This window comes from Cloeon dipterum, chromosome 2 (assembly GCF_949628265.1).
Source record: "Cloeon dipterum chromosome 2, ieCloDipt1.1, whole genome shotgun sequence".
Taxonomy (NCBI): Eukaryota; Metazoa; Arthropoda; class Insecta; order Ephemeroptera; family Baetidae; genus Cloeon; species Cloeon dipterum.
The window spans coordinates 35261790-35288056 of NC_088787.1; the positions used below are offsets into that span (position 1 = coordinate 35261790).

General features: G+C 43.4%; 5 protein-coding genes across 6 annotated transcripts in view; 3 read left to right on the forward strand and 2 right to left on the reverse strand.

Annotated features, from left to right (window-relative positions):
- bun (bunched) overlaps window positions 1-8661 on the forward strand; it is a 47520-nt gene extending 38859 nt beyond the window's left edge. For both annotated transcript variants that reach the window (XM_065481507.1, XM_065481508.1), the window contains 2 exons: window positions 5368-5419; window positions 7927-8661. In XM_065481507.1, the coding sequence (XP_065337579.1) occupies window positions 5368-5419; window positions 7927-8109 (235 nt within the window). In that variant the 3' untranslated portion in view covers window positions 8110-8661. The remainder of the gene's footprint in view (window positions 1-5367; window positions 5420-7926) is intronic.
- A 6-nt stretch (window positions 8662-8667) lies between these two features.
- On the reverse strand, window positions 8668-13650 carry LOC135938023 (major facilitator superfamily domain-containing protein 12-like). Its single transcript, XM_065481509.1, has 9 exons — window positions 13467-13650; window positions 13091-13417; window positions 12814-13021; window positions 11971-12088; window positions 11704-11919; window positions 11503-11640; window positions 10051-10313; window positions 9862-9994; window positions 8668-8818 (listed from the first exon to the last, which is right to left on the reverse strand). The coding sequence occupies exons 2-9, from the start codon at window positions 13380-13382 to the stop codon at window positions 8768-8770; spliced, it is 1419 nt and encodes a 472-aa protein (XP_065337581.1). The 5' UTR covers window positions 13383-13417; window positions 13467-13650; the 3' UTR covers window positions 8668-8767.
- Window positions 13651-14086: 436 nt separating this feature from the next.
- Window positions 14087-15333, forward strand: LOC135935626 (tRNA (cytidine(32)/guanosine(34)-2'-O)-methyltransferase-like). Its single transcript, XM_065478099.1, has 5 exons — window positions 14087-14346; window positions 14406-14590; window positions 14642-14851; window positions 14912-15048; window positions 15099-15333. The coding sequence occupies exons 1-5, from the start codon at window positions 14156-14158 to the stop codon at window positions 15225-15227; spliced, it is 852 nt and encodes a 283-aa protein (XP_065334171.1). The 5' UTR covers window positions 14087-14155; the 3' UTR covers window positions 15228-15333.
- Window positions 15334-15808: 475 nt separating this feature from the next.
- Window positions 15809-16825, reverse strand: LOC135935628 (calcyclin-binding protein). The gene is made up of 4 exons (XM_065478100.1): window positions 16665-16825; window positions 16401-16611; window positions 16245-16341; window positions 15809-16185 (listed from the first exon to the last, which is right to left on the reverse strand). Exons 1-4 carry the CDS (start codon window positions 16677-16679, stop codon window positions 15819-15821), a joined length of 690 nt encoding a protein of 229 aa, XP_065334172.1. The 5' UTR covers window positions 16680-16825; the 3' UTR covers window positions 15809-15818.
- A 507-nt stretch (window positions 16826-17332) lies between these two features.
- On the forward strand, window positions 17333-26062 carry LOC135935625 (general transcription factor 3C polypeptide 1). Its single transcript, XM_065478098.1, has 23 exons — window positions 17333-17497; window positions 17558-17766; window positions 17821-17948; window positions 17998-18166; window positions 18481-18798; window positions 19020-19182; window positions 19237-19427; window positions 19484-19755; window positions 19818-19938; window positions 19991-20168; window positions 20232-20500; window positions 20565-21044; window positions 21248-21415; window positions 21811-22187; window positions 22244-22523; window positions 22578-22847; window positions 23152-23391; window positions 23461-23713; window positions 24449-24800; window positions 24881-25037; window positions 25197-25538; window positions 25588-25675; window positions 25730-26062. The coding sequence occupies exons 1-23, from the start codon at window positions 17425-17427 to the stop codon at window positions 25822-25824; spliced, it is 5193 nt and encodes a 1730-aa protein (XP_065334170.1). The 5' UTR covers window positions 17333-17424; the 3' UTR covers window positions 25825-26062.
- The last annotated feature ends 205 nt before the right edge of the window (window positions 26063-26267 follow it).

Genomic DNA, 26267 nt, shown 5'->3' on the forward strand with positions numbered 1-26267 from the left:
AATCACGAGATCATTCCTCTTTAATTGGTCACAGTCTATTTTTGCTTGGTCACTTGAAGAAGTGAATGATAGAGATTAATTGAGAGGTCAATGAAAGGCCGCGCCCGGGTGAATGTAAAGTCAAGTCCGAAAAGGGGTTATTATTATTTGCCGCCGCGCCGATCGAGTGGTTTGGCCAGCGAGCATCAAGCGCAAAGGTCGCCGACCCTGATGGCCACTAGCGGCGGGCACGTGAGGGAGGACGAACCAATCAGCCGATCGATGCCAATGCACACACTTGGCTTAATTCTTCAATTCTTGAGCATTCCGATTCATCGGTCGTCACTCGGAGGGCTGGAACTTTTTATTCTCTCATTGCGAAAGCCAGAAAAATTATGAATTTAGCTTATTTCAACTTTTTTAAAGCCGTGAATGCACAGTTGGAGGGTTGAATTAAAAATATTTCGGCTGGAATACTTAAAATCAGCTTTAAAAGTGGAGAAGGTCTGAAAATTGTTAAAAAATGGTGACTTTTTCATTTATTTCCTGCGTTTAAATCTAATTTATGAAGTTTTTAAAGAAAAAATTGCATTATTTGGATTTTGAAACACAAGTTTTAAGCAATTTAACCTGGTAAACCGTCGAAATTCGATAAAATTAATTAAATAACAAGATAGCGCCCTCTACCGGTGGCATTGGGAACTAATCCATGGCAGTTTTTAATTTAAAGCTCAATTTCTAACAATATTCGAGTGGACGGAGAAGGATAAGGGCGTAGGGAAGGAGTTGAGTCGGGTTTGAAGTACAAAAAAGAGGGGGAAAAATTATCTAGTGTATTTAAAAAGGCTTTTTTTCGAGAAATCTCGAGATATTATTAGATGATGATGATGAAAAAAGGGGATTTTGACCCATTCTTAAGGATTTTCATCCAGTGCAGGCGTATTTGAACTCAGGAAGAGCATTTTGAGATAAAAAGAAAAGCAAAAAGTTGAAAAAGCGCGATTTTGGACATTTTGGAATTTTTGTTTTCGGAGCCTGGACCGGGCCCTATCAGCCCGGCGGGGTTCAAATGGATCTCAATCGAAGCCCCTTGACCTGCTCTGTCAGGCCAATTTTAATTTTTTGAAATCGGACCATTTTTCGAATTTTAGCAAATTTTTAACAAAAAGAAATTTAAAAAATTCAAAACTTTTTTTTTCTAAATTCTAATTTTACTTGGTAAATAACAAAAATACATTTATGCTAAATTAAATTAAAAATTAAATCACATTTTGGTCAATATTCTGCACATTCTCGGCAGTATTATTTGTTTACATTCCACTCTCCGGCTTACCGTTGAGTGAGTGAGTGAGTGCATGTGGCAACGGAGGTGCGTCTCGGAGACGCGTGGGTTGAGCAAGGGCAGGTGCGTGAACAAATGCGTTTGTTGGTAGCGCTCGGCGCGACCTCGGCACCTGCTTGCCGACCTCGGAAGGGCAGCGAGCGCCTCTGGCGGCAACGGGCAGCGGCGGCAGTGCGTGCGTCGCCGCCGAGCCGAACAGTCAGCCGTCGTCGCCGCCGCGTGGGTCATGCTGCCCGGCCGCCCCCTGCGCCCCCGTCCACCCCCGCTCGCAGCCGCCGCCCCCGGCAGCGCCTTCGCCGCCGTCGTCGCCGCGCACTCGCAGCCCAGCTCGCCCACCCAGCCGGCGGCGCCGCAGCAACAGCGCCGCGTCCTCTCCGTCGGCGCCGCCCTCAAAAGATTCCCAGCGTGAGTTTAGATCCGAAAAGACCAAAATTGAGGGTAGAAAAAAATTTTTAAGGGATTTTTTCTCTTCGAAAAATTTTTAAAATTATTTTCAGGACGTTTTTTGATGTTTTTCCTTTTTTAAAAATTATGAATGATCAGAAAAGGCATTTTTAAAATGAAATAAAATAACTCAAAAAACTGATTTTAAAAATTTTTAAACGTGGAACTGGTCAGAAAATTAATTTTAAAATATTAAAATTAAATTTCTAAACGCCTTAAAGTCCAGTAAATAAATTTTAGAAGCAAGAAAAACACGATTTAAAAGCCAGATCTCTAATATAAAGATTTATTTCTCCCATTTCCTGTTGAAACGAGTAGAAAATCGATGCGTGTTTGAGGCTAGAAAAAGAAGCAGCAATCGATTTGTCATCACTGACTGCATAATATTATTCTTTCGTAACAAAACATCTCCGTAATGCGATTTTAAACGCTTATTTCCATTTAATTTTCATCTAGAAAAATCGATTCTCGACTTCGACCCTGAGTGCGTGTTGCAATTGCAATAAATTGATATTTTCCGATCGGAAAACCTGAAAATCGAGTAATGTGCGTCGTGGAGCGCATAATTATGGGTTTGATCAGATCTCTCTGCGAGTGACGTGATTCGAGAAGCGAAGAGTGGCCTCAATTGGGGTCAATTGAGCGAATTGTTGGCAGCCCTGACGACCCGAACCGACCGACCGAACCTCAGCCGAGAGAAAGCCAGTTAAATCACTTCTAAAAATATTTGTCGGGATCGACCGCATTAAAATTAAGCCCTTGAAATTATACGTACTTATCATGTACAAACAATCGTAAATTTCATCACTCGATTAATTTACAACTTTTACTCCGCCCCAGCGTTATCTCAGCCGATCGATCAAAAATCGAGAGTGATCCACTTCACGGCGGTTTGTAAATGGCTATTTTGGTGAAAAGTAAAACTTCCACCTGAAGAGATAAAGTCACGTTGCGTGCAGATTCGCTGATAATTCTGATAATTCGGCCTTGAGTGTTTTTCTTACGACTTGAAGCCATGCAAATCTTATTTCTCGCGTAATTCTTACGAGAAAGAGAAACCAAATACGAAATCCGGTTAAATTAAAATAAATTCGTAGGCGTCAGGTGCCCATTCTCAGGTCCCGGGTGACCTTAGGAACGTGGGTGACAGGCAACGTTAAAAAAATCGTGCCATATGCGTTCAAAAAGCATTAAAAACCGGCCTCAGGGCGGATCTCAGGTCGGTGTACCCTGAAAAAGGTCGTCAAGGTAAAAGCCCCGTCCGAGACCTGTCCGATGAGGGTTCGTGGTTGATGATCGGATGAACGGCTGAATTTTAACAAAAATAAAACCATGTTTGTCATGCAAAGTCGAAAAAAAACGTAAAAAATTAATTTTAATTTTTCTATGCGGTCGAAAAATCTGAAAATCGGTTTGCAGAGCGAAGGCAGTCTTACGCGTGCAATGGAGTTAATGAAATAATTTTAATTTTTCTTCGTTAATATAAAAAAGGCGAATTTTCGATTTCTTATGGAGAAAGTGCAAATTTTCGAATTTTTCGGCCTTGATTGTTTTCTTATACGGTTCGAAGCCTTGCAAATCTCGATTTCTCGCGTAATTCTTACGGGGGCTAGTAATAATAACAAACGAGAGAAACTTTGTTTGTTTCTTTGTTTGTGGTGGGTGGAAAATGAAATTTCGAAAACCGGTTCGTTTTCTCGGATCGACATCAATTTCTCCTCGCTTCGGAAATTAATGTACGCGCAGACTTAATCAGTGAGTGAAAAGGTACTAATTAATATAAGAAGGATTTCTCGTTGTGCACGTCAAAAGTAAATTCAGGAATTTTTTAATTATATAAAAAAAGGTTGCAATTACGATCTGACGAATTTTTGACAGCTAAATTACGTTTAACCTCGAGCATGTGTCATTCTCAGACGAAATTCGAGCACGATAGCATAATATTTTTTTTCGGTGGAATACGTTCAATGCGATTTTTGCTCGCCAAGGATCGCAAACAACACGCGTCATCGAGTCTCGAATGACGCTGGCCGCGACCGCGAAACGTGATAACGCCGCGAGTTACTATCCAAAATAAATACTACAAGCTGATTCACCTAGTTTCTCGGAGGAGAGGAAATTTCCCAAAACGCTTCCGAAGAGTACGGAAACGTGGAAATTGATGGAATCAGCGGGTTTGTTGCTGTCCTTGAGGGTTTCGATGGAGAAAGGTCTCGATAAAATGGCGGTAAAGGTGTTTTGCTCGACAGGTTTTGGTGTTCAGCTCGTGACATGAAATAATTTTACGCAAAGAACGCACAAAAATTAGGATTGAATATGTAAATCGCTGGGAAAACGCCTGAAATTTGTGTATTACCGGTGGCGCCATCTGTTGGTGGGTTCAGACACTAGAGAATTTCCTTTTTTTCGAATTTTCGCACTTGATGAGTTTAAATAAAAAGGGAATTTGACGCAGATAGGCTCCTACATATTTAATTCTGTAAAAGATTTGCCCAATTCAAGATTGGGGGGTTTTGCAAGTATTAATTTTGGCGGGAAATTTGAATTTAAAAAATTTATTATAGTTTTTCTGCCAGTAAGCTGTTAAAACGTAGAAAAAAATTAAAATTGTATTATTTACATCTTTGAAACGTCTTTAGAACGTCTTTGGAACGTGTTTGAAACGTCTTTTTTAATTTCACCAATTAAATACATTTTTCTATTTTATAAAATTTAAAATCCATAAAAAATTGCAAAAAACCTTAAAAAAAAAAGAAAATGACGAAGCAAAAATCCCGTGCGAATTTATTTACAGACATTCACGCACAATCATCGTTGGGTATTTTCCGAATTGGGCTGGGAGGGCGTGTCGGCTCGTCCCCTCCCCTCCTCCGGCTTGTCACGTGACCGGCTGGCCGCTGGTTTTCTTTCTCTGCGCTGCGGCTGCGGCGGAAGAGCGAGCCGAGCAAGCGAACAGTCGCAGTCGCTGCCGAGCCGTGGTCGCCCGTCCGCCCGCCCGCCTTCCGCGCCGATGAAGACCGTCAGCCTGAAGATGCAGTGGAGCTCTGCCCTGAAGCAGCAGGACCTGCTCAGGGAGGCGGTCGCCAAGTACATCGACCACTTTTTCCCCAACCAGCCGTGAGTGTCCGAGCCAACGGCCAACGTCCTCCTCCCGCCGCCTCGAGGCCGACTCTGTCCGTTCGCCACGTCACGAACGCTGCTGCGGACGGCGGCCTCAAGGTTGCCGCACCACCACAAATTGCAATTTCCAATTTCGGAAACGGGTTTTGTCCGAAATTGGTGCTTTTACAGATTTCACCAAGGTTAAATTACAGTTGTCGTCAGGGTTTTTTGCTAAAATTACCTAAATTACAGTTAGGAACCACCCTTTAATTTGTTTATTTTAAATTTTAGGACGTTTAAGTTAGGAAAATTGGTTGAATTACAGTAGTGACCCACCCTTTTACGGCTTAGTTTATTTTCTGCATAACGTCAGTGCCGCAAGACGCGTGACGTTACGTCAATAGTGTCCGTTCCGCTGGTTGCATAACGACTCCTGCTGCGTTTTTATGTATTTAATTCGAATTTGCTTTAATTTAATTTTCGTCTTTTTTGTGTTGCAGTGCCTCCGGGACCAGTGCAGTCGCCATAGACAACAAGATAGAGCAGGCCATGGTGAGTGTCCGTGTCCAGGGGTGAAATCGATGCAGAGGTCGCCCCCGCCGCCCATTCAATGCCGTTTCACTCTTGCGGTCGCGCGCGCGGTCCAAGGTGAAGCGCACGCTCCTTTCCCGGCCGAAATACGAATAATCACGAATTACGGTCAAGTCACATTAGGGAACCAGATATTTTCAAAATTGATCGAAATGGCGCCATTTTTTATTGTAGGTTAATTTAAAATGGCAACAATTATTTTTTTAATGGAATTTTCAGGGGTTAAATTTAATAATCAACAAATTTAAAGCTGGATTTTACATCAACTTCGCTCTGAGCTGTCTGAAAAATTAAAATTTTGTAAAAATCGGCAACCATCTTTAAAATCTGATCTTAAAATGGCGGCTGAAATTCAAAACCATCGAATTTTTCAATTAAAATGGCCAGTTATATCCAGAATTTGCCCAATTTTCCATTCATCCCCTTGAAGAAAAAATTTAAAATCCAAAATGGCGGCTAAACTGCAGCCCTCCTTTAAGATTTTTTGCATGAATTATTAAAGGACCCGGAAAAAATTTTAAAAAACAATCCGCATTGTTTTGCCGGCGTGTTTCGTGAGTTTTGCGCCGCGTGCGTGACCCAGTTGGCGGGGTGGCGCACCCCAAAGGCTCGCCCGTATCGATTACGAGGAGAGGGTGCTCGCTGCTGCGGAGATTTGCCGCGGAAGCTGCGTCTTCTCGCGCCAACCTTCACCGAAAATGTTTTCCTCAATTCCAAATACGGCTCGGGCATTTCAAAAAAGTTATCACGAAACTATTTTCGTGCTTTTATCAGCCACTTTTTCAACAGTTTCCCCATTTAGAAAATAATCATTTTCCTTTTATACTATTTGAACGCGGACTGGTTTTCGGGCGAAAGTGGCGCGCGGCGCAATAGCGACTCGCGTGGCCCATTTCGCGCTTCCGCATGCGTCCGTCCAATCGAGTCTGGCTTGAGCCCGTCTTCGCCGCGCCGGCCGGCCGGCAGCCGCACGCAGTCTCTGCTCGGTTGAGGCAGCCAGCCGCCGCCGCAAACCGATCGATCCGCCCGCCATTTTGGAGAAGTGCAAATAATTGCCCGCCCGACTCACCGAATGTGTAAAGGCACGCGCGAAAGTCGGACGTCGACCTCGCGCCCTCACGCAATCATTTTTTTTTCGTCAATTTCAAGCATGGATTTTCTCAATTTGGTCCAAATTTTGAATTTATTGAAAATTTTGTCTAAAAACGTGAGATAGAGGGTGCTCGGAGCCACCGACAGATGACACCTCAGTCAATTTGCGATTTTAAATGTATTTTTGGTTGATTTACATGCTTTAAAACGCCGATTCCTATCGATTTTAATTTTTCAAAATTATTTTCAAGGTCCCTAATATGTTTTACACATTAAAACCCGATTTATAATTAAATTTTCTCTCGCCAAAAATCATTTTAAGCGAGAAAATATCTCCTCCTAATAAAAATCCATTAAATTCAATCTCAAATTATTTTTTCCCCAAAAAATTCCAATTTTTTTGTGGCTAACCTTTTCAAAGCCAGAAAAATTATCGTTTTTTCCTGCTCCTAAAGGGAAAATATTCATAAAAAATATTTCCTAATCATTCCAAATGGGCTAAAAAGAATTAAATTATAAGTTTGTAATGTCTTCTTTCTGAAAATGGTTAAAACCAACGTCTCTCTCACTTTTCGGTGATTCAAAAACTCCTATGGAAATCATTTAAAGTGTTTGGAGGTTCCGACAGATGGCGTCACCGTTAATTTAAAGTTTTTGGCCATTTTTTATACGATTTTCTGACTCAGAATTTATTTAAAAAATTGGAAAATATTCAAAAATCAATTTTTAAAGCGTTTCTTTACTTTAAAACGGTCAAAGAACCGGTTAGAATTTAAGTTTTGTCCTTTATGCGGTCTTAATTATGTAAAATCAATTTTTGTACCCGAAATTAAAATAATCCGCAGTTTAAGAACAAATTTCCCCGCCACAAACGGAATAATTAGTCATAACAATGGCAAAACCATAACCGGTTAGAATTGTTGCCAAAATAAAAAAAAATACAATACCAGAAAAACGGTTAAAAAATAAGAAAATTCTGAAATCTGAATAAAAACCGCTTCCTAAAAAAGAAAATCGCGAAACCAAATTAATGACACCCTTCTTGAATCCTTAAAAAACCGGTTAAACATTTTCACAAATTAGAAAATGGTCTAAATAGAAAAAACTGGTTTCCAAAAACAGAAAAATCCGGTTAAAAAAATCAGAAAATTGCGAAATTCGACTAAAAACCAGTTGCCAAATTAGAAAATCGAGAAACAATCTAAATGTCTCCCTTCTTAAAACCTTAAAAAACCAGTTAGGACCTATGCCCTAATGAGAAATTCACCCAACTAGAAAAAAACAGTGTCCAAAATTGCGAAACCAGGTGTCTTTCTTCTCAACCTTCGCGATTCTCAGACCAATTTGACTAATTTTCCTTTATTGTGGTGTTTCAGGATCTGGTGAAGAGCCACCTGATGTTCGCCGTGCGCGAGGAGGTGGAGGTGCTGAAGGAAAAGATCGTCGAGCTGACTGGCCGGATCAACCAGCTCGAGTTCGAGAACACGGTGCTGAAGGCGCACGCGAGCGCCGACACGCTGCAGCTCATCAGCAAGCCGCCGCCGACGCAGAACTCGTGAATGAACGCGGCCGGCGCCCCGTGGCCCGCCCCGCGGCCCCCCAAAGACTGCATTTACGGCCCCCCAGTGATATCGGACACGCTGCCGGTCGCCGCCGCCGCAATCGCAATCGCCGGCGACACGGACAGAGAGTAATTATTTTTTAAGTTCCAACACGACGACTTATGAAGAGGATTCGCTGTCGGATGAGAAAAAATAAATAAAAGAAAGGAAGAATCTGTGATTACGTAGGAAATTACACGAACATACACACATACACGCACGCACCCATACGAGCGACTCACACACATACACACTCACTCTCTCTCGGAAGAGCAGTAATTAGCTGAGTAATGCAGTAATTAAGATTATTAATTGAATTATTTCTTTCTTAAGTGTCTCGTTTGTGAAAATGAATTCGAGAAGCTCCCTCCAACCCTCCCTGCCTGCACCCCCAGACGTGTACTTTCCGCCCCCAAATCTACAGCTGAGACTGTTTGTTCTATTGAATATGTGTCTGCGTCTGTTTGCATGAGTCTTGAGTAAATATTTTTTGCTTATATAAATAATAAATCGACACTCGTTTCATTTCCTTGCGATTAAACCTGGTTTATTAATAATTTTACGAAAATAAATACGTGATCATCAATGGCAACTGGACGAATTGTGTCTGTCTCTTTCACTGCTCCTGGATCGAGTGGTTCGCCTCCTCAGCCTCGACTTGCTCCTCCTGAAACAGAAACAAATATAAATTTTTAAATTTTGGGGTTGCCATCGAAGGAAATATTTTTTAAGAGCTTTTAAAAGCGGAATGATAGGGTTTTTTATTTAAAAAATGTCCCTAAACCTAGTTTTTCGAATTTTACCGGTTACACCTCCTTTTTTGAGCAAATTCCGAGATGAAAAAAATTATGAAATTTAATAGTACTTTTGAGCCTTGAGTGATTTTTTGGCGATTAAAAATTGGCCAGAGTAGCGTTGGAAAAATCACGAAAAGTGGCTCTGGGACCGATTTTAGGGTGGATTACCCTGAAAAAGGTCATCAGGATATGTCAGGTGATAGGGCTCAGCGGGACCTTTCGTTTAAGACTTTGTGACTTAAAATCCCTCAATCCGTTGGATTATTTGAAAATTTTGAGTTTTTCTGAAATTTGGACATTCAAAAAATCATAGTAATTCCAAAAATGTTCCGATTTTGAAAAACTAAACACGATAGTTCGTGTCCCATCAAGGGGCGTCGACTGGCGCAAAAATCATCGCCGTGGGGTCCACAGGGCCGCAGCTGGGCCCCGAAAACCACAATTTTGTAATGTCCGATTCACGTTTTTTTTTTCACTTTAAGAATATAATTAATCTGCTCCTTTTGGTCGTACAGTTAAAAACCAATGTTAAGATTTTTTATTAATTCCCCCAAGGGGTGGAGGGTGTTAGCGACTTTAGTTTCCTTTGTTTGGCACCGAGAGGCGTCAAATGGCTGGGTTTCGTGACAAAATTTCCGTTTTCGAGTTTTTTTTTACTTTTAAGTCTTGAAAGTTATTTGTTATTTTTTTCAAAAATTGCAAATTTTCGAAAGGGGTCTGTGTTTGGCCTCATTAAAATTCAGCAGTTGATTTTTGCGTTAAAAACTGCCTAAATTAAAAAAGCTGATTAAATTTCCACTTTTTTGGCCATTCAAGAACCTTTCAAAATTTTTTGGGAAAAATCACAATAATAGTCAATTTCAAGGAAATATTTTGGAGAAAACAATTTCATTTGAGGCTTTTGTTGTCTCACCTGAATTGCGGTGTATTCAATTGAGTTTCGAGGCCAGAGGAGGAGCAAGGCCAGCACGCCGACAGCCACGGAGCCGCCGCACACGATGGACAGCATGTTGCGGTAGTAGTCGGGACACCCGGACAGACACTTTCTACAATCAAACAAGTGTCAGAATTATTTTAATATATAAAATCAGAGCCTTATTACAAGCTTTGGATGGCGGTGACGACGAGTCCGTTGGACAGCTTGTCGGTGAAGCTCATGGCGCCGTAGACGAAGGCGCCGCTGTGTTTGTCCTGGCCGATGAGGTCGGCAGTCACGCCCAGACTGGTCACCAGCAGCACCGAGCTGCTCGCGCCGAACAGCGCGGCCACGCCGTACACCCCGTAATTCAGGTAGAAGGCGCCCTTGCCCAGGTACACCAGCGCGCACGCCGCAACACCAAGACAGCCGCCAACCAAATAAGAAATCTGGAATTTTTAATGTAGATTTAATTATTGTTATGACAAGAAACACTTAGGGGCCTGTTCTCAGGTCACGCGCAACCTGAGGAAGGTCAGTGATAAGTAAGGGTCAAAAATCGTCCATGAGTATCGCCATATGAATTCAAATTCACTGAAAAAAGCATTAAAAACCAGCCACAGGGCGGATCTCAGGTCGGAGTACCCTGAAAAAGGTCGTTAGGGTACCCCAGGTCATAGCCCAATCTGAGACCTGTCCGATGAGGGGTCGTGGTCGATGATATGACAAGCGGCTGAATTTTAACAAAAATAAAAGCAATTTCGCCTGTAAATATTACGTAATCGAAAAACCGAAAAATAATTAATTTTAATTTTTCTATGGGAGAAAAAAATCTGAAAATTTGTTTCCAGACCGGCGATGAACCTGCGCATGCGATGGAGTTGGTTAGACCCTTCAGGTTTCCTATGTTTGGAAAAAATCGCAAATTTTCGATTTCCCATGTTAATCTTACGGAGGACGTGCAAAAATCACGTTTTTCAAACTTCAAAATCTATTTTCTCCTATGATTTTGATCGGATTTGGTCTTAAAATGATACTAGATGAATTTCGCGTTGGTTGAGCACGTATTGTTTCGAATTCTGCCCTAAACCGGAGTTATGGCTGGCGGAAATCATTAAAAAGTGCGACTTTTTAAAAATAATTTCTGAAAAAAATTCGTGAAAATTCGAAAAATGGCCCGATTTTGAAAAATCACAGGCGGGCGGACGCGCCTCACCAAGAGGCGTCGATTGGCACCAAAATTGGTGCCGTCCGGCCCATAGGACCCCGACTGGTCCCCGGAAACCAAAGTTTGAAATGTCACATTTTGCCTTTTTTGATTTTAAAAATTAATAATTCGGTTTCTATGAGTCGTACAGTAAAAATCCAATGGTATTTAGACTTGCCGTGAAATTCTACGTCTTTTAGGCCCATTTACTGGTGCTGCGCGCCCCCACCCTGACCTTGGATGCAAAAACTGCACTATTTTTAAAAATTTTGGTTTAATTTTTTTTTAAATTCAGCTATGATTCGGTTTCTGACTTGCAGACACGCCTCCTTGCATCAAAACGCGTCGATTGCTTGAAAGTATTCGAAAATTTAACGATTTTTTAAATGGGAAAATAGTGAACGGAGAATTTTAGGATTTTAAAAAATCACCTTTCTTCCAAAGAATTTGTTCATGTGTCCGACGACGAAACTGCAGACAAAGCTGGAGAGAAACATGACCAGGGGAACGATGGCCAGCTCCTCTGCGGTCACTTTGAGCGAGTCGTGCAAATACAGCGGCATGTACACCTAAAAAATTTAATAAATTAGCTCAAAATTGTTCAATTGCTTAATTTTTTTAACAAAATTAACCTGGCTCAGGTTGACGAAGAGTCTGGTGCACATGTAAACCAGGGCAACCTGGTAAAACTGCGGCACAGCCAAAAACTTCTTGGGAGACATCTTGAGCCTCATCTCGACCGCGCCTTCTTCTCGGACGCCGCTTTCCGTGGTCACCGGCTCCGTCGTGCCGCAGTGGAAGAAAACCGAGCAGCCGGCCCCCACCGCCAGGCAAATCACAACAATGTTCTGCAAAATTTAATTATTGAATTTATTCCAAGGATTTAAATCTTTTCGCACCTGGAATTTGTACATGTCCTGAGGTCCGACCTGGTCGTCAGTCTTGTCGCTGGTCAGGTGCAGCACGGCCCAGGTTATCACGTAGACGAAAATGTTGGAGATCACAGTAAAAGAGTACCTGGAATGTGAAAATTACCAATAATTAATTAATTTGTCTCTTCAAAAATTATCAATTGAGAAAAATTGGGAATTTGTTGATTTATTTTATTTTTTGCCAAAATATGCACCTTTGCAACTCTAAAATAATTCCAATTTTAAATACTAATAAAGAAAAACAACCTGAAAGCCTTTAAAGATTTCCAAGAGAATTAAAATAAAATTAAAAATGATTTTATTCAGATAATTAAAAAAGACGCTTTAGTTTTAATAAGAATCCACTCCACAACAAATAATGAACGCTAAGAAAAATTATTTAGCTTCGAAAAAATAAATTACATAATTTAAACAAAAAAATATTGTCCCAAAACATTTAGACCGTCAATTTTTTTGTCACTGATTTTTAAAAACAAAATTTAGCAGCACTGTTTGGCAGTATTCATAGACCAAAAATGCAGAAAAAATATCGGAAAACCTCTTTAATAAATTAAAACTAAATTTTTAAACTCTTCAAAAAAATCCTGGAGCTGTGGCTGGCAAAATTAATAGAAAATGACAACTTTTTTGAATAAATTGGCTGAAAAAAATCTTAAAAATTGTCCGATTTTGAATAAAACTGGAAACTCACTTTGTTAATTGTGATTATTTCGAAATACACCTATAATTGTGTTGTTTTTCATCTAATTTATCTCGTTTAAATCTAAGTAATTTCTCTTGTTCCGGAATTCCGGTCTGATTAATTTTTACCTGACGGCGATGAGTTTTGTGCGTTGGTGCTCATGCGGGCTGAGGTGCGGAATGAGCGAGAGGTGCGAAATTTGGACGGACGCCCAGCCAAACTGGAAGATGACCACAAAGGCCGAGTAATAAATGAGCTGGGCCCACTCGTGGCTCGCCTCGCAGCCGATGCACGGCGTGAAAATGAAGGGAAAACTCGCCAGCGTGCACAAAGTACCTGGAAAATTAATAAATTAACGCCCATTCAACTCATCAAATAATTATATAATTAAAATCCTTTTCTCACCGATTAAATGCCAGGTTTTGCGGTGTCCGAATCCGCGCCTGGAAAGGCAGCCGCAGGGCCAGCCGTTGGGGCCCCTGTCCACCTCGAGGCCGACGAAGGGCGTGCAGACGGCGTCGGCTACCTGGCCCACCAGCATCAGGAGGCCTGCGTTGGCCGCGCTGAACCGCAGGACCAGGTGGAAGAAGACCAGCAGGTAGGTGAACCACATCGAGGCGCACACATCGTTGAGAACGTGTCCCATGCCGTAGGACAGCCGCAGGACGGCGCCCAGGTCGGCAACAGCTCCGTCCATCGTTTAAATTCGGTGTGAATGTGTGTGAGACAATGCTGTAAGAATTTCGTCAATGGGGTTATGAGAGAATTGCGCGGATTTTACCGTCACATCAGCTGCGCTGACCTTTGCTCCGACTAAAACAGACACGCTGCTCGTGACAAATAACAGTTTTCGTCATGTGCTGTGCGTTAAAAGGCAGCTAACGTAGAAAAAACAGACAATAAACGTCTGCGTATCATCAAAACATCGTCATCCTGTATTTACAGCCAGCTGATAAGGAAATTTCGAGGTACGCCCACTTTTCATCTCTGGCTGAAGGGGAGTAGAATACGGAGGAACAAAGTACTTGAGGATTTCACCAATTTATGAGCTGGGAAATAAATAAATCTTGCTTTCAAGGCATAAAAATGGCTTTAATTATTGAAAATATCTGGTTTTAAACCAGGAATCGGAGGAATTTCAGTGAATTTTTAGCAAAAAATTGCAAGAATTCGGAACAAGCCTGTTTTTACTGGTCAAACTACTACACAAATGACAATAACGGATATTCGCCCAACAAAAAACGCTGTTTCACTAATAAATTAATTAAAATCGATTTAAATTACGAGTTTCCTTAAATTTAATCCGATTTTCACGATTTTAGCTGAGAATGCAGCAACTCCTTTCTGTACGCACCTCTCCCTTCCTCTTCCACAGAACCACACCTCCTTTTCCAACCCAAAACCCAAACAACACGATCCATGCGCTAAACGCAAGAATTATTCGTCTCTTTTAGCTGAAATACCGCGAAAATGGGCCGTTCCTCGAAGGACAAGAGGGACGTGTACTACCGGCTGGCCAAGGAGGAAGGCTGGCGGGCGAGGAGCGCGTTCAAACTGCTGCAGATCGACCAGGAATTTCGGCTGCTGGACGGGGTGACCCGCGCCGTCGACCTGTGCGCCGCGCCGGGCAGCTGGAGCCAGGTCCTCTCCAAGCGGATGATGTCAGTAAATAAATGATGCGATTAATTTATTGCTTAATTTTTAAAATAAATACTCACAGAAAAGACAATCCGAATAAAACTGGCGAGGAGAAAATCGTGGCTGTGGACCTGCAGGCGATGGCGCCGGTGCCAGGGGTCATTCAAATTCAGGGCGACATCACCAAAATGACCACCGTGGAGCAGATTTTCAGCCACTTCCAAGGCCTAAAGGCCGACCTCGTCGTCTGTGACGGAGCCCCGGATGGTTTCTCGAGTTAAATTAATTTATTTAGAAATTAATAAAAGCTTTCTGCAGTGACCGGTCTTCACGACATCGACGAGTACATCCAGTCGCAGCTTCTGCTAGCCGCGTTGAACATCACAACACAGATTCTGGCGCCGCAAGGCAAGTTTGTGGCCAAAATCTTCCGCGGCAAGGACATCAGCTTCCTCTACTCGCAGCTGCAAAGCGTTTTCTTTCACGTGGCGGTCGCCAAACCTCGCAGCTCCAGGGTCTCCAGCATCGGTGCGACTTTTTTCCCTTTCCTCTTTAAATGGCGGGATTTTACTGATTTTATTATTGCAGAGGCGTTTGTGGTGTGCGAGAAAATGCGGCCGATCAAACTGGAGCCGGCCGAAGGCGGCCAGATGATGCAGCTTCCCAGGTTTGTCGCCTGCGGAGACCTTGATGGCTTCGACAGCGACACCTGCTACCCCCTTGAGGTGGATTTTTCTGTGTTAAAAATTTTATAATTAATTTAAAAATTATCTAGCTTGACGGCCGAGAGTACAAGTACCACCAGCCGATCCAAACGCCGATTAAACCACCTTACGAGCAGTTTTTGGAAAAGCACAAAAAGCAAGCGAAAGAGACTGAAGCCGGCAAGAGCACGGAATCGTAAATTTAAGATTTAAAACCTAATAATAAGAATTATAATGTAATTTTTAAATTTTCTCCGCGTTTAATGTTAAATAAAATTAATGAAAAATTTTATGATATTGTTTAGGGACATTTTTTCTTTTATTTAAGCTCTGAACTAAATTTAATTTGCTTATTCCTTCTTAAGAGAGTTAATTATTTTCTTTGGGACAATTTTTTACTCTTTTTCTTACTGGAATTCGCACAGATTTCATACTATTCTAGGCTAAAAACCCTTTCTGAGGGGCGGAATTTTTTAATTTTAAGTTTTAAATTTTCAGACAGCAAATTACCGTCAATTAATCGACTAGAATCCCAGGTCTAAATTAGTATCTGTGTTTGTATTTGTCTAACTACTTCTATGTTAAAAGAATTAAACATTTTAATTCACCAAATCGATTTTTATGATATTTTTTCATGGATGAGTATTTGATAAAGGTGCAATATGCACGCAAAATTTACTAAAACTCCATTTTCACTCTATTGATGGAATAATTATTCTTATTATGCATCAGTCAACACGACAAGGTGATCTGTGTTCTTCATTTTTTTTATTATTATTATTTTAATTTTCTCAGAGGTTGAAGTCCGGGCCCATGTCCGGGCTCTTGCTGCGGCCCTCCGTCCAAGCCTTGGCGATCATGCGCTTCATGTCGTCGTCGCCGTCCTCGTACATCTGCTTCATCATGCCCATGAGGCCGGCGGTGGGGTCGGCCGAGTCGGACGAGTCCATTTTCGTCTTTGAGACCTTGGCGTCGGCCGCTCGCTTTTCCACCTCGGTGATGTGCGACCAGTGGCTGCCCATGGAGCGCTTTTTCATGCTCACCACCACCATGTCCTTCTTTATTTTGCTCGAACACTCGCCAATTGGCTCCAGCAGATTGTTGATGTGCAGCACGTAGTCTTTGTTCTCCAGCCCTGACACCCTCAGCTCGATAGACCTGGTTTTTAACCCTCGTTAATGAGATTTTTCTGGTGTTTATCGAGAATTTTCACGCACCTGCCGCCCGCGGTGGCCTGGATTTGGTCCTGAGGAAGATTCTGCACGCCCGGCAGCGTCACGAAGAGTTTGACCAGATTATCGCTTTGGTCCCAAGCTGCCGGAGGGAAGAGTTTACAGTTTCAGTCTTACATAACAGTGAACAAAAAATCGTACCGTAATTCTGCAGTTTCACTTCATAGTTTTTGGAAACCTGCGGCACAACAGGTTTGGTTTGCGTCTGTGCTTCTGTCGGGTTTGTGTCTTCTTTGTTGAATTTCAGCAGCTCCGCCTCGACTTTGCGGATTTCGAAGTTCAAGAGGGTCTTCACACGCGGCCTCTCCGCCTTCTCCAAGTGAGACTTCAACTCGGCGAGGTCGGCATTCAGCTGATTTATAAGGAAAATTAGTCATTTTAAATCATATCCGCCTTTTCTCTCACCTCCACAGCAGACATGTTTCAGCAAAGATCGGTAAAAAGTGGTAACAAGCAAGTGCAAACGCTAGAAATTCAATTTTGAGGTCCAACACCGGCTTTGAAGCGTTCTTTTGTGATTAAACAGCTCACGTCGCTCACGATTCACGATTAGGGATAAGCGGGATAAGTATGCACGAAATTTCTAGACAAGGGGGCGTGGCAGATGAATCATCACCGATGAACAACCGGTTTATCTGAATTAAAATCGTGAAATATCTACTTTTTAGTGTTATATTGCTTAAATTTAATTTAAAACTATTTTAAATTGGTGGTTTTTATGATTAAAATTTAAACTATCTGTTTTTTTGGCTCTGTTGCCTTCGAATTCTTCCAAAATATACCGGTTTCTACCATCATTTCTGGCAAAACTATAAGGCGGCGTACGGCGTAGCCTTGTAAAGAACTTTTTCTGAAAATAACCGGTACAAAATATAATATTAAATTCTTGAAAAACATTAGAAAAAGACTTCTTTTGCAGTTTCTTTCATTACTTTTTGCATTAAAAATTAATCTTCTCATTCATTTTTACGGCGAATTTAATTTTTGGCTTGTGTTGGTAGTGTTTTTAAACCGGTTTCAGTACCGATCAGTACTGATCAGTACCGATACCGACAGTTCTCAAAACCAAAACATAAACAAAGCCATGCCAAGTTACCGAGTCGGATAATGCCTGATTTCGGCTGAAATTTCGAGTTTCCCGACTGAAAACCCCCAATCCGCCATCATGACGGTGAACTACATGGCTGTTTTGATGGAGGAAATCGCCCTGGAAGGCCTGGATGGCATCACACTTCAAGGTACACCCGCGAAATCCGGCATGTGAAAAAATTCACCACGCTCTGCAAAAAATTTTCCAGCCCTGTGGGTGCGTCTGGAGAGCCGCAAAGCGGCTCCGATGGTGGTGGATGAGCCGATGCGGGAATTCCTTTGGCGGAAAATCCAAACGTTGAAGAATGTCGAGTTCTTTAAGCTGCAAGAACCGCGGCCGGACATGCACCTCCCCAAGCTGGACTTGAAGGAACCACTCGATGCCGAGGAGACCCTTAGCGCCATCATGCAACAAATGGTTTATAAAATTTTAATTATTTTAAATGTATTTTTTTATCAATTTCTGGGATAGAACGCGCTGTATCCCTTCAGCATCGTCGACTTGGAGAATATCAGAGGCTCCTGCAGCACCTTCAAATCCAGAAGACGACTCCAACGCTCGGAATTTGATTTGTTGACTTTGACACAATGCAATGAAAAGTATTATTGATTTAATGTCTGAGTTTTTGGTATAACATCAATTTTCAAGGTATGGCAACAGTCTGGTGATCGTTGCCAGTCAAGAGCAGCGGGTGAAAGCCCTCTTCGGCTCGCATTTAGTTTGGAACGACATGACCATCCTGCCCTACTGCATGCTCGAGTGCATCGGCAGAGGTAGACACTTTGGAGTCTATTCTTACGGCTCTGGAAGCTTACAGGTAATTTTTTATAAGGACCTGTTGGGAATTTACCGCACAAATATGGCCACTTTAAGCGTCTGGTCTAAATTTCCACTCTTTAGCATACGCAATTGATTTCTGGAGACATTAGAAAATTTTAAATATTGAATCATTGACGTTTTTCAGATTGATAAGACCCTAGCAGACGCCATTTTGAAAATTCCTGCGCCGTGGTGGCGAAAATAAAATCAAACTGACTCCCCATTGACATTTTAAATATTATTCAATTTAAATTAAAATGAATAAAAGCTGCCCTGAATAACCTCTCTACATGCTTTACCTTCTGACCTCAGGAACGGATGAAGTCGGACCCTCGGAACATGTTCTACATGCGGAGCAAGCTGCTGAAGAAGGGCATCATCACAAAGCAGCTGCACATACTGAAGGGCACGGTTACCATGTGCCGCACGTACCTATTCCAGTTATCCAGGTTCCACACGCCCTTCAAGTCCAACATGACCGTGCGTCAGGAGAGGGTGCTGCACACCCTGCAGGCTGCGCCGACTCGCAGGATGATCTACACCGATCTCAGGGTGGCGCTCGAAATGGAGCCGCTCCCGTTCAAGAAGCTCATGGCCTCCATGCAGTCGAACGGAGTCGTCACTGCTCAGGTGGGCGAAAATACTGACTTTAAAGGACTTAAAAGAGAATTTTCATTTGGCGGGAAATTTAATTTTAATTTTTTCTCTTAAGAATTGATCAATTTTTAGTTAAAATTATTTATGACAATTCCAAGACAAGAAAACATGGCTGCTGTGGGATTCCTTAAGGCGCCAAATTTCAATTTTCACATTAAAGAACATGTCAGCTCAATAATATTTAAAATTTCCAGATCATTTCGTTCAGAGAAATGTACCCGATGATTCCCGAAAAGGAAACCTTCAACAAATCAGGCGTGGAAAAGGTCGTCAAGTTGATCGTACTGCAGAGGGACACCCTGGAAGAGGTGAAACCCGAGGGCGACGACAGTGACGACGAGGACCAAGAATTCGCAGGTTAACTAAAATTAAAATTAACCTTCAACCTCAATTAAATTTACCTAAAACCAGGCGTGCTCGACCTCTCGAAGCAGACCCTGGACCGAACGCTGCTGTACCAGGCGTACCAAGCCACGGAGGTCGCGGGAGTCGAGGGCCTGACGCAGAGGCAGATCGGAGACACCCTCGGCCTCAGCAAGCTCGACAGCAGAGCCATCTGCAGACAGCTGACCAAGGAGGGATTCATCTCTGTCCATATGCAGGTTTGTTACATAGCCTTCTGGAATAAAAAAAAAAATTAAAATTAATTCGTCTTCAGGACATGGGGCGGCAGCGAACGACTCGTTACACGGCGATACACCTTCAGGGTAACGACTACGAACTGGGTTTAGAAAAGGAAAAGTTTATATCCTTGACCGGAAGTGCGAAACTGCTGGAAAACCTGGCGCACAGCGACAGCAAAGCGCCGCAGCATTGCGTTCTCAAGAATCTGTACGAGCAGGCCCTCGACATCTCCGCAAATGAGGACGTCTGCATGGCCGAACCTGAGGCGGTCGAGGACGCTGACACCACCATCGACGAGAAAGAAACGTGATTTGAATTTTAGCAGTTATTTTTATTTTCGGTGTGATACGTTTTAATTTTATTTTCAGGGAGTCTGAGCCGATCGATGACTCGACTGGGATTTCTTGCCGGACGCTCAAGAGAGTCAACATAATTCTGGGTTTGGTTTTGAAGAACAAAATCATCTCAGACTTGACCTTGCCGCTCAAGGTATTATTTCAAAATTAAATCTGTCCCTTCTGTTATTCCCTTCTTTTTTCAGGTGATTTGCGAGGAGGAAGCGAAGGAGGGCTACAAGTACACGATGGACAGGCGCAGTCTGTTCCGCATGATCTCGAGAATGAACCTGGCCAACTGCGTCAATTTGTACAAGGTCGACATTCCAATCAACTCTGGCGTGAAAAAGTTGACCTTTTTGTGCTCGAAGGATATCGACCCAGGTCAGCGTCCATTTTTGTGAATTTATTTGACGTGGAGAGCCAATTTTATTATTTTTATTTTAGATAATTCGTTGATCCAGAGTGAAATCGCGCAGGCCAAGCTGCGTTACGCGCCCAAAGAGGTGGACGACAAGGATCTCTTACCGCCGCACCTGCTGGACACGTCGCCCGTAAGCCTGGCTTACCTGGAATGCATCAAGGACAAGTTTAACAAGATGCTGGAGATCAACAAGAAGAACAAGTACGGATACGCCACCCGCTTCGTCCGGCTCAGACTGATGCACCAACTGCTCTTCTACCTCACCTACGACTACTCTGGAGACGCAAATTTGGTGAGTAAAATTATTTCTTGACAAATTTCCAACCTTAAGTTTAATTCTTCGACTTTCAAATTAGGACCAAACAGCCGTGCGAGAGGCGTTCGAGGCGCAGAACGTGTACCTGGCCCCTGCGTGTCCGAAAATCTTCCGCTCGGAGGCGATGGACTACCGGACCTTCCTGTCTCCGCTGCCGAAGCACTCGGGTTGGCCGCGCGGCTGGGCGCTGCTGGCCGACGTGATCGTGCGCGTGCCGCTGTCCGTGTTCGTGCGGCTGGTGCGGCTGCGGCACGTGGTTCCCGGGCTGGAGGATTACCTGGCCGACCCTGTGCGCCGCAACTACCTGCTCGGCCATTTGCCCAGCCAGATGCGAGCCGATATCATCGGCCAGAGCAGGAAATTCGTCTATTCCATATTCGACGCCGTGCTGAAGATGTGCTACGTCGGCCTCGTCCAGTTCGGGCCCATGAGGCAGAAGAACAAGGACCAGCAGTTCATCTTCGTCAACACCAACGCCGTCCTCATCGACACCACGCCCAGCCCCAACAGATACTGCCAGGTTTTTAATTATTTAATAAGGCTGAAACTGTTTTAAATTTTAATTTAATTTCCTAGTGCAGAATAGACAGATTAATTTTTCATAAGTGATCGGAAAAGGCTTTATGACTGCATTCAAAAGCTATCCAAATTTTCTCTTTTTAATACAAAATTTTAAAACACGCTACGATTGTTGATGTGACACTCTGAATTTTTTTATTTTAGGTTGACTCGTCGATTAGCTACGCTCGGCACATGCACCATTTCAAGAGCCTTGCTGACGTGGAGGCCTACTGGATTGACCTGCATCACATCTGCATGACCACAAACCTGGGAATGCGCTTGACCAACGAAACAGAGGAGATCAACGTTGAGTGCGTCGACCACAAGCCAGTGAGTAAAAAACCTCAAATTAAATTACCAAATAATTAAATTTTGCTTTATGCTTTTATTATTAATAATTAATTTCTGAAGAGTTGGCAATTTTTGTGAATTTATTTCCGGTTTAAATAGATTATCTCTGTGATTTCAAATAATTTTGAGGTAATAAAATAATAATTTACTTTCCGAGGACAAATAATTAACTGGTTAGAGTCAGAAAATCTTTTATTATAACGCCAAAACTATTTAGTATTATTTTATTTTAATGAAATGAATTAAAATATGACAGAAATCAGGGAATTAAAATCTTTGCGTCTTTGGAAAACTGATTATTTTTCTAAAAAAAAAAAATAAAATCAAATTCCATGCTATTTAAAATTTCCTCACACAAAAAAATGTTTTTTTAGATCCTTTTAGAGGCGTGCGTCATTCGGCAAGCGGAGGATGCGCCGAAGTTGGACGTGGGCATTTTGCCTGGCGACCAGCTGGGCGCCGGCGGCCTTGACTCGGCTCTCTTCAGCTTCATGAAGCGCAACTGGAACGCCGGCATCCTGCCCAAGGACCTGCGGCTCGTCGTGCAAACCCTGAAGAAGGGCAAGGTCGGCAAAAAGGTGGGCGTGCAGAGAATCGAGGTCAAGCCGAGCGGAAAGAGCGTCAGCGCCAACCCTGCCAACGCCGGTGCCAAGCCCAGATTCGGAATCAGGAAGCGCATCGCCCGCAAGGTGCTCAAGCAGACCATCCTGAAGGCCAGGCAGCGCAAGGTCGCCTCTGCTGTCAGAGGCTTGTGAGTATTCTTTTGTTTCGTAATTAGATTTGACCTTTCTCTCCGACGCGTTTCAGCCGCACCAAGTGGAGTCCTGAGGAGGACAGTGTGCTGCTGCTGTGCAAGGCGGCCATGATGTTCCTGTCTTCAGATGCGGTGCCAGTGAAAGTGAAGGTGCCGATGGGCGACGTGGCAAAAGTGATGCACAAACTGTCCCTGAGGGCGGCGAAGAAAGACGCCATGAAGTGCGTTCGCAGGATGAAAAATATGTTCAACAAGTTGGAGACCTGCAGGTCGCAGGTCTGCATGTACGTCGAGGAGGCTCATCGTTGTCCCAAAATCAACGCCAGAATTGCTGTGAGTTTGAAAAAGCCTAATTAGTATTTGGATTGCAACAATTTTTTTTTTCAGAGTTTCACCAAGCAGCTGAAGGGCGACAGCGTGTTAAAACACAGTGACGCCACTTCCAAGCTCTTCGAAGACTTGGTGCTGATGCTCAAAGACAAAGACTTGACTTCTAACAACTATGAGTCGAAAATCATCTTGCCAGACACGCTCGAAGAGTACCATGCCAGGTTCCAGGAGAGCTCTGCCCTGAATTCCGTGATGAACAGCAAAAAAATCGCGCAACCCACAAACGTAGACCAAATCCGCCTCTTCACAGCCATTACCCTGCTCTTCGTGAGTACCGTTTGTCTTACCAAGGATATTGCTCTTAAATTAACTATAAATCGCCTTCTGCGCATGCGCGGAACATTTTTTTAGTTTTCTTAAGCATTTCTCAAATAATTGTTGGCGTTTGGATAATTTTCGGGCTCAAATGTTAATTTTAAAGGACCATAAAGAGCAATAGTTTGAATTTTTACATGAGCAGTTGGATTAATTAAATTAATTCCTGCTAATGCGCAGTGAGGAGTGTAACATAAGCCACATAATTTTAATCTCTCTTTAAATTTTCATTAATTGTTGGATTCCAATGTTGCAGAGTTCGATTGAGCTGAGACCAGAGCGTGAAAAATACTCGACGCTGCTGCTGCACGCGTTCCAGCAGTTCCCTGACGAGGTTCTGCGCCAGGCCCTGAAGTGGGCGCGCCAGGCCGGCACCGTGGTGATAAACAAACGGGCCGAAAAGTCCAACGTGCTGCCGATTTCGGCCACTCCTTTCCTCTTCTCGGCACACTTCTACTTCAAACTGCAGTCCAAGGTGCCCTTCGAGGTGTTTCAGGTCAGTTTTAATAAAAAAATACGTTACTGAAAGAATCTTCAAATGGCATTTTGTAATTCACTTTTAAAGGAGGCACGGCCGATGCTGAAAAGTCTGGAGGAAAATTCCGAGGCGACGATCCAAGTGCCGAAGGTCGTTGGTGGCCCGGTGGCCGTTTTGTTCGAGGGTTTGGCCGCCGGTTATATCACGACAAGCATCGACATTTCTAGTCAGGACGTGAAACTCGAGTTTGAGCCCGACACCGCCCAGCGGGAGAAGGACGCTCTCACCAAGGCCTACCAGCTGATCGACGCGTGCCAGAAAAAATTGATGGACTACAAAGGTATAAAGTCAAGTTTACACCATTTTTTATTTTAAATTCGTTTCATTTCGGAGCCACACTGGCGCCAACTGTTGGCAGCTCTGAAAAATCTTTTAAAAATGTCTCATGGTACGTTTCTACCCCCAACCCTAAGGTCTGGGGGAGGATTTGCTAATAGTCAGGATTTTTTGACAACGAATTTCAAATTTGTTAAAGGTCTCCAACCTGGCATGTTCGTCTTTTTCGCTTAAAAAAACATTAATTTTAGAATTTGTAAACTGAAATCACATTTTCGTATGTTCCAGGTGATTCCTGAGGGTTGAAAGAGGTGGAATAAATAATTTTTCCGATTAAAAATGTGTTAAGACGTACAATCAAAGGCGCAAAGCAAAACGCACGTTGCTTTGGCGCGCAAAACGTTTGAATCTTTTGGTCTCTACTGCGCATGCGCCATCCTTCTGACGCCATAGCTCTCTCAGCTGCCAATGCCAACTGCCAAGCACGAAGCATGGCTGTGACGTCAGAGGGGTGACGCATGCGCAGTAGCGACCTAAAAATTCAAACGCTTTGCGCGCCAAAGCAACGTGCGTTTTGCTTTGCGCGCGTCCCAAAACAGTTTTCGACCGAAATAATTATTTATACTGCCTATTTCCACCCTCAGAAATCGATTGGAACTTAAAAATGTGGTTTGGAGTTGATTATTAAATAAAAGTTTCCATCAAAATTTAATGTTTCCATTTTTAAATTAAAATTTAGAGTCAGAAAGCGACGAGATTGCGGCGAAAAGACCTCGCATGGAGAGCACGGTGATCCGGCGGTCGGACGTGTGTTTCTCGGACGAGGAGGACGATGACGATGACGTGGCCGTCGTCAACGTCATCGACGAGAGCAGCCTGACCGACAAGGAGCGCGTGGTGCGCGAGAACGTGGAGGCGCGGCTTGCGTTCTACGCGACGCGCGACCGCTTGCAGGACTCGCGCAGCGTCAACGAGAAGCGCGACCGCAGGGCCCGGCTGACCATTTCGCCCTCGCCCGTCCACTGCCTCCGCACCGACGCCCCGCTGCCCCACCCTGACGACGCCGAACCTCTCATCGACAAGCTCGAAAGGTCAGTTTCCGAAATTTCTTCAGTTTTTCCTTAAATCGAGTTTGCTGATTTTTCTATATTTTCCTTGTGGACGTTTACAGGAGTGCCTTGGTGAACAGACGCTGTCCAAGCATGAAGGTGGTGCTGCAGGAGTACAGAGAGCTCGGAGCCAGCGAGGCGGACCTCGAGAACGCGACCAAAATCATCCAAACGATCGCAGACGCCAGGGAAATTGGCGTTCCCTACCACGAGCTCAAGGTATATCAAAAGAAATTCCTTTCTTTTCAACATAGTTAATTTGAAATTAATTATCTTCATTTTTTTCAATTTCGTTTTTTATTTTGCTGTCAGAAAAACAGACAATTATATGAAAAACCGTGAATGAACAAAGAATTTCACAATTTCCCGTATTTCCAGTCGAAATTCCGCTTCGTTGGGGGCGGCGTGAGCGTCGAGACGCACGTGCAGCGGCTGCGTTCGCTCGGCGTGCTGGTGCGGACGGGCGTGGCGCATGCGCAGCTGGTGCTGGCGTCCTTCTCTTCGCCCTGGCTGATCGACTCGGCGCAGGAGGCGGACGAGGCGTCAATCGCGGTGCGACCCTGGCTCAAGGTGGACGGCGCCCTGAACCGCAAGCCGCTGGGCCGCTTCCTCGGCGGCGTGCTCACCTTCCTCGTCGGCAGCCCTGGATCCACCCTGGCAGCCCTCTCGGAAAGGTTCGCACCGGCCCTGCAGACCTTCCAACTCCAGGAACTCGTCGAGGTGAGTTTCGATTTCACGAATTTTATGAGATGATAAATTTTATTTTCAGATTTTGGTAGAATTAGGCTGCGTTGAGTGCACGAGCATCAGGGAGCAGCCTTTCGACCTCTTCTCGGAGCAGTCCGTAGTTGAAACAGGTTTGATTTTTCGCCCTTTGAATGAGTTAGTGGTTAACTTTCGTATTTTCGCAGAGGATTCTGATGTGGAGGAGCCACTATTGGCGCTGGAGCCGACGGTGGACGCGATCACCAGGCTGACGCAATTCATCGGCGACCAGGAATACTAGACAAACTTCCAGCGTGACTTCAAAGAGAGAGAGCGCGGCTTTAATTATTTCAGATTGAAAATTCTTTCGTGTTTCTTGCGGTAATAAATTACTGATTTGTGATTTTTTTTAAACATTTAAATGAGGGATAGTTTTCCAAAGGTTGTGAAATTAATTTTTCCCTGGTTAAAATCTAGGGTTATCTCGAAATTTAAATGGGAAATTATGTACAAATAAACAGTGTATATAATTTTATTAATCCATGAATTTTCCGCTCATTTGTTCAAACTAAACACTTTGATGTCCTGGCCATCATAATCAAATTAATTGTTTCTCCAATATGTAACGCGAATTGTTCTTCCAAATTTCACTCCAGTCCTACGTTCAAAAATCAAACAATTATTTTGTTAAAAATTTGACTGATCTATTATATATACTTAATGCTCATTTGCCCTCTCGTGGAA

Excerpts from the sequence above, each read along its gene's own strand:
- LOC135935626 (XM_065478099.1), top strand. The coding sequence starts at position 14,156 with ATGGGCCGTTCCTCGAAGGACAAGAGGGACGTGTACTACCGGCTGGCC. Across the intron at positions 14,591-14,641 it reads CTGTGACGGAGCCCCGGATG|TGACCGGTCTTCACGACATC; the intron begins GTTTCTCGAGTT and ends AGCTTTCTGCAG. Across the intron at positions 15,049-15,098 it reads ACACCTGCTACCCCCTTGAG|CTTGACGGCCGAGAGTACAA; the intron begins GTGGATTTTTCT and ends AAAATTATCTAG.
- LOC135935628 (XM_065478100.1), bottom strand. Across the intron at positions 16,342-16,400 it reads AGTGAAACTGCAGAATTACG|CTTGGGACCAAAGCGATAAT; the intron begins GTACGATTTTTT and ends TCCCTCCGGCAG. Across the intron at positions 16,186-16,244 it reads CAGGCCACCGCGGGCGGCAG|GTCTATCGAGCTGAGGGTGT; the intron begins GTGCGTGAAAAT and ends GTTAAAAACCAG.
- LOC135935625 (XM_065478098.1), top strand. The coding sequence starts at position 17,425 with ATGACGGTGAACTACATGGCTGTTTTGATGGAGGAAATCGCCCTGGAA. Across the intron at positions 20,501-20,564 it reads ACTCTGGAGACGCAAATTTG|GACCAAACAGCCGTGCGAGA; the intron begins GTGAGTAAAATT and ends CTTTCAAATTAG. Across the intron at positions 23,714-24,448 it reads AAAATTGATGGACTACAAAG|AGTCAGAAAGCGACGAGATT; the intron begins GTATAAAGTCAA and ends ATTAAAATTTAG.
- LOC135938023 (XM_065481509.1), bottom strand. The coding sequence starts at position 13,382 with ATGGACGGAGCTGTTGCCGACCTGGGCGCCGTCCTGCGGCTGTCCTAC. Across the intron at positions 13,022-13,090 it reads CAAAACCTGGCATTTAATCG|GTACTTTGTGCACGCTGGCG; the intron begins GTGAGAAAAGGA and ends TTAATTTTCCAG. Across the intron at positions 11,920-11,970 it reads AGGACATGTACAAATTCCAG|AACATTGTTGTGATTTGCCT; the intron begins GTGCGAAAAGAT and ends TAAATTTTGCAG.